Source organism: Vanellus vanellus, assembly GCF_965231255.1.
Source record: "Vanellus vanellus genome assembly, chromosome: Z".
Taxonomy (NCBI): Eukaryota; Metazoa; Chordata; class Aves; order Charadriiformes; family Charadriidae; genus Vanellus; species Vanellus vanellus.
In genome coordinates this window covers 70,525,119-70,531,118 of record NC_138908.1, presented here as the reverse complement: position 1 = coordinate 70,531,118, position 6,000 = coordinate 70,525,119, and the positions used below count along the sequence as shown (strand labels likewise).

General features: G+C 36.0%; 1 protein-coding gene across 1 annotated transcript in view; it reads right to left on the bottom strand.

Annotated features, from left to right (window-relative positions):
• Positions 1-2,667: 2,667 nt before the first annotated feature.
• Positions 2,668-6,000, bottom strand: part of WDR70 (WD repeat domain 70) — a gene marked incomplete at its 5' end in the record, with an annotated part of 140,027 nt that continues 136,694 nt past the window's right edge. Inside the window, one exon of the mRNA XM_082496965.1 lies at positions 2,668-3,164. Coding sequence (XP_082353091.1) covers positions 3,080-3,164 — 85 coding nt within the window. The 3' untranslated portion in view covers positions 2,668-3,079. The remainder of the gene's footprint in view (positions 3,165-6,000) is intronic.

Here is a 6,000-nt window from a genome sequence, read left to right as displayed (position 1 = left end):
ATCTTCTCACCTGTTGCAGAAGACTTAAAAATTAAGATAGGACAAAGGAATATGGAGGCTAGAATGAGACAAAGTATTACAGAGCCAAATTAAGACCTCTAGACCAATAGCTGGAACACAAACATGGAATGGGAAACCAGGCTAACCACTATCTGGTGGGCTGCAATTATCTGGCAGGAAAGTCCTTGGTCCCATGGACAGGCATGTAGTACTCAACAGCTGGTCTTAACAAGTCATTAGCACAAAGGACAAAAGACGATAAATTGCTATAAAGAATCACCTAGAAGCTGCACAGAACATGGAGAGAAAAATCCAGGTTTGGAGAAAGCACTGTAGAAGCCATTCTGTATGCCAAAATGCTAGTGATGATTGTGTACAGACCGCTGTAATCGAGTCTTCTAAGGCAGCAAGCAAACAAAAAAAGCCCACCTTGTTTCAGAAATATAGAAACAAGACCCCGTCTGAACTCTGGCCACATTAACACTAAATATGGACACATAGAGGACCAAGATTACAACTTGGCAATTACTAAAACTTAGGTGCTTTGTGAAGTTTAAAAGAAAATTAGGTTCATAAAAAATTAATACAAGTATATTTCAGTTTGCATGTAGAGTTCCACCTTTCATGCCTAATATTTAATCATGTTAATATTTTTACAGTTAAGATTTTTCCCTGGACAATTCAAAGGGTTGAGTCAGAGTTTGCTGTCCCAAGTATGGTCAAGCAGACTGTTCATATCACTTTCCTGAACTGGATTAACTCTTACCATTGAACTGTTCAAGATTAAAAACTACTTTTAACAATGTGTTAAGATTTGCCTTGTTGGTGAACATGCCTGAAAATCCAGTGTAAGGACTATGGCAAACAAACCAAGCCAATAGTTAAAGTATTAATACAATTTAAGCTAGTTTAAAATCTTTTTGATACATATCTGCATAGGCACTGTTTTAAATTCTAGGCTGCTAAAACAGTCATTCAAGACAATCACTGTAACAACAACAACCTCTTAGAGAAATTCTAACAGAACTTTTGCTGGGTTCACTTACAGAACTCGTCCTTCTAAGAATTAGAAAAAAAAGACCTAGCTGACACGAATAAGTAACCTAAAAGAAGAAGCTCCCTTCAAGCTTGGAGAACAGCTGCATCATTTCTCCTCATCTGCCTTTCCCTGCAGCTCTGCTCCCTAAGCCACACTGCCTCAGTGAACAACTAACAATAGAAATTATAAACTACTAATATTCAGGCTAAAACCAAGGACATATTAATCCTTTTAAAATATTATTAATGATTTTATAGAAATTTATTTGAAAATACTTTATTTTGTAGTGCACTATTTGGATAAAAAAAGACAAAAAATAGCATTAAATGAAACAAGGCCATTTAATGTTTATCTGCTGAGGGGGAGATTGCATAGCAGGTCTTGTTAACAACCACTGCTCTTCATCTGGTACTTCTTTTTCTCCTCCATTTACTGTCCACCTAGGTATTAAGTCCTTCATTCTACATATTACAGCTGCAATTGTAAATTAAGCATTGATTTGCTTTTCTACATAAGTAGGTACTAAAGTATTTTTACAAGGGACAAAGTTGTGGATTATTTAGTGAGGTTCTACTCTTATCAGAAGACTACACTGAGCGAAAGAGTGGAAATATTTTGTTATGGGAATGTTATGCCAATGCTTATTACACCTTTTGAAGTCAGGCTTACTTTTCCCTAAAGTATAAAAATGATAACTGAAAAAGAAAGATAAGCTTGGAAAAGAAAATCATACAATGCAGATGCAGAACAATGATGGAAAAAAAAAATAAATCTAAGCTCTGCTGACTATCAGGAGCACACGCTTGAGGTTAGGAAGGTGATTAAGTGCTCTGCTAAATATAGCCTGAAAGTATGCCTTCAGAATCTACTGGTAAGTAAGAAAGCTTGATTGTGTATAATGTCTATTAACTTCTACTCTTAATGAAAATGCAGAGTGCTTGCTATACTGTATATTATAATCATGATCCTTAGCATATTGTGTACTATTATAATCACAATATACGTGCCTAAAACTAACCTGGGTTCCTTTCTCCTTCTCTAAAGGATATTAAATCTGTCCTTCACTTTATGACATTCAGAATTGCTATTTTGTGTTAAACAATGAAAAGTTTCTATATTTAAGAAACCACTTTATAAAGAACAGCATCAGTCTTCAGACAGTTTGAGGCCGGATATACACAATTAAGGCACATGACAAAGTCAAAAGATACAAAGACCTGGTAATAAATACACAGCTCTGCTCTACCCTAACACTTATTAATACAAACTAATAGGGATAGGAAGCATGAATAAAATTCTGCATCAACTAGGCGATAAACATGTTATTTTTATCAACCAAAATACATAATGGTCCATTCCGATTTCATATTGTTGAAAAATAAAAGCTGTATAAAATACTACCATGAGGTGCTACACATACTTAAAAGGAACATCATTCAAATAAGGACAGACACTAGAAAATGTTTTCTACAATTCACATAAAAGCGTGAATGAAATTGGAACTTGTGCGAACACACAAATGAACTAAACTGTATTATTCCACATTAACTAAATAAAAGTGTAAACTTTGTTGCACTTGTAACGATGGGGTGTAATTTGTTAGATCCTAACTAGAAAAAATAAAAGAGTCTGAAGAAACTGTATTGTTTTATTTATATACTTTAAATGATTGAACACTGTCATGACACAGCATTTGTGAAGTTGGCAGAAATTAAAAAAACATTTGGCAATATAATGAATTTACTAGAGTTCTATTTATAAAGAAATATTTTTCACTTAAATCACAAAGCTAAATAACTGACCTAGAGAGGAGTTCTTTGCACAACATAATTCATTCCTTATTACAAAATTCAGATGTGGGATCACAATCCAATGTAATACAACAATCCCTTTTTACACTGCAGCAAGTTTTATGAGCTGAAGTAATTTTTGCTTTTAAATTTCGATCCACTACCCCCCCCCCAAAAAAAAGAATTAAATGCTGCACTTCATTTCAAACTTAAAACTTCATTTCAAACTCTAAACTTATTCTTTAAACGTTCAAATTTTACGTTTTTTCCACTCTGGCTTGTCTGTTTCATCATCTTCTGGTTCCACTTCTGCAAAAACGGTTTTTGGCTGCGTTCTAGAAAACATTAAAGAGATTAAAATAATGGTCAGACTACAATTCTTTATCAGAAACTGTATTAGACATGTACTAGACAGAAATGACATCCCTCCTGTACTTAAAAAAAGAGCATTCTAGATTTGCCATTTTTTTATTTTCAACCTAAATCTATCAACTAACCTTCTATGAACTGAAGAAACTTGTGGCTCTCAGGCAAAGAACAAACACACGTTTTGCAAGTCTTATTTTCCCATCAGCTCATAATCATTATCTGTGTATTCCATGAATAAAATTAAGATAGAAGAGAGGAACAAATCAATTTAATACAAGCTAGAAAAATGGAGCCATAGGTCTTCTCATTTAAAAAAAAAAAGAAATCTCCATTTTGATACAGTGTAGAATGACAGCAGCCAGTAAGTGAAAACAGAACTGCTAAGCCAGGTTTCTGGCTTAGCCTATGCATGCAAAAAACAGCTTCTCCAGAGACTATCCAGCACTACCGTAACACAAAAAAAAACTAATGATCTTCATATGAGAACACAGTGTATCCTAAAGTTAAGCTTGATCGTATCTATTCCTCCACTGTTTACTTGTATTTTAAATAACACTTAAACTTTATAAAAATAATTATTGATTACTTTTTAAACGAACACAGTATCAAGTAGCATTTCAATAAACTGTTTGGACATTCTGTTCCCCTGTTTTACACTTTAATCACTGCACGGTCCCCTTTTCCAACCTAATTCCCAGCACAATCACTGCGGAGCTGAAACTACTGGATTTCTGATGCTGGCTGTGCTCGACTTCTCTTTACAATCAACACAACAAAGTATAAAAGGCAGCCAAGGCAGTCATCATCTCATTAACGTATTAACTAATGTTTTTACAGCAGTCTAAGGATGTGAAGCACTATTATTATAACAACTGTTATTTGGCAGACTCTATAAAATGCATAAACCTTAACAAAATTGTGTTTGCTTTACTTAATGCAATAGGCATAATTCAATGTTGCCACTGACTTTGAAGAGCAATAGCAAGCCATCAGCTATTAAAGGGCAGGATTCTCCACTTGCTAAATATTTGATACAAAATAGATTTAAAGTCACCAAAACTAGTCAAAGAAAACTTCCCTTATATACAGGATCTTGCCACCATCCTGCCTTCTCCTCCACCCTCCAAACTTGCCATGGAGGTAAGCAGTATACTGATGTTCCAGAGATGGTCCCACTGCAGGACTCTACTGGCACATGGTCCCTGGCTGCAGGCTGTATGGCTCATTACACCTAAGCAGACCGTGTACCCAGATGAAGACTTACACTACTGGAAGTCAGATGAGTCATTCTGCTCTCCATGGAAAGCAGAACTAAGATTTACAAAAAAAAAAAAAATCTGATTTAAAAATTTCATTAGAAAATGGTTACATAAACTCTACCTAACTGATCACTGAAGGAGGATTAAAATAAATAAATAAATAAATCAACATTCAATCCAAAACAGACAACCAGGAACAAAGGCCACAATACTGAATTTTGTTAGCTGCTGAAGAGGTGGAATGTATGGAACCTTCTCCTCTTTTTTCAAAACATATTGGTGGAAGTCCATTTTAACAGTGTACTTTCCTTTTATCACAATAGATGAAAGGTATTGAAAAGTCATATAGGATCACATCAGGTCAGTATTGAGATGCTGGTTAGCAAAGAGCAACTAATCAAGTGTAAACCTATCATTTCTGACCACAAAACCTGCAACTGTCGTAAGTTTGGTTAGAATCTTCCAACAAGGAAGAATGATTTAATTTGTGAAACAAGCAGCAGAACCTATGCATTCTCCAGGATAGGAGTGGCACAGGAACAGTTATAGACTAATGTAAGCATGCTGCTGAGTCCAATAAAGCTGGGGGTGGGGAGAAAGGAAAAAAAAAAAAAAAAGAAACCGGAGCATAATCTAGCAGTAACCAGCTACTAAAGCAAAAACATGCAGAGGAAGTCAAGTCTGCTTGCGATCTCATTTTTTAAAATTAGCATGAAATGGCTGTAGCCTCAGCTCAGTTGAAATGTAAACTGTTCCACCTCCACAAGCTACACAGCGGTAACTGGGGCACCTGGGGTGATTCATATGCCCTGACCATTTTAAAGACATAAGCATAGAAAACACCGTTTTTGTTATAGCATTTTAGGCAGTGATCATTTAATTTAAACCCAAATTGTTCTGCTTGGTAACTGCAGATTGCTAGTGTAGTAGGAGTTTGCTACATGATTAATATTTATACAAAAATTATCAAAACAGGTTTACTACTTCAAAATATTTTTATTTCTGAGGGCTAAATAATACATGTGGAAAGCTGTGTTCTTTTTCACCATCAACTTTCTCAATTTTATTTATCCTTGTCTTTGGGGGTTGATTTCAGTTTGTTAGGTATCTGCTTGGCAGATCCCATGGGAGACTGCCTAGAGGGCAAAGGGGCCCAGGAGAACTGGTTGATCATTGAGGACAACCTCCTCAAAACACATTCCACCCCACGCGCAGAAAGTGAAGTCTGGCAGAAGCCTAGTGTGGATGGTGCAGGGATTTCCTGAGACAAACCCCCAACCCTAAAAAGGAAGAACACAGACAGAGGAAGCAGGGACAGCCTTAGGCAAGAGGAACTGAGGCATTACATGAACATGTAGAAACAGAGTTAGGAAAGCCAAAGCTCAGCTGGAATTGAAACTGGAAAGAAATGTGAAAGGCAACACTAAGGGCTTTTACAGTTACGCTGGCAGCCAAAGGAATGCTAAAGAAAATGTGCTCAATGGGGCAGGTAACCCACTAACGTAGGATATGGAAAAGGTCAAGATACTCAGTGCTTTTTTGG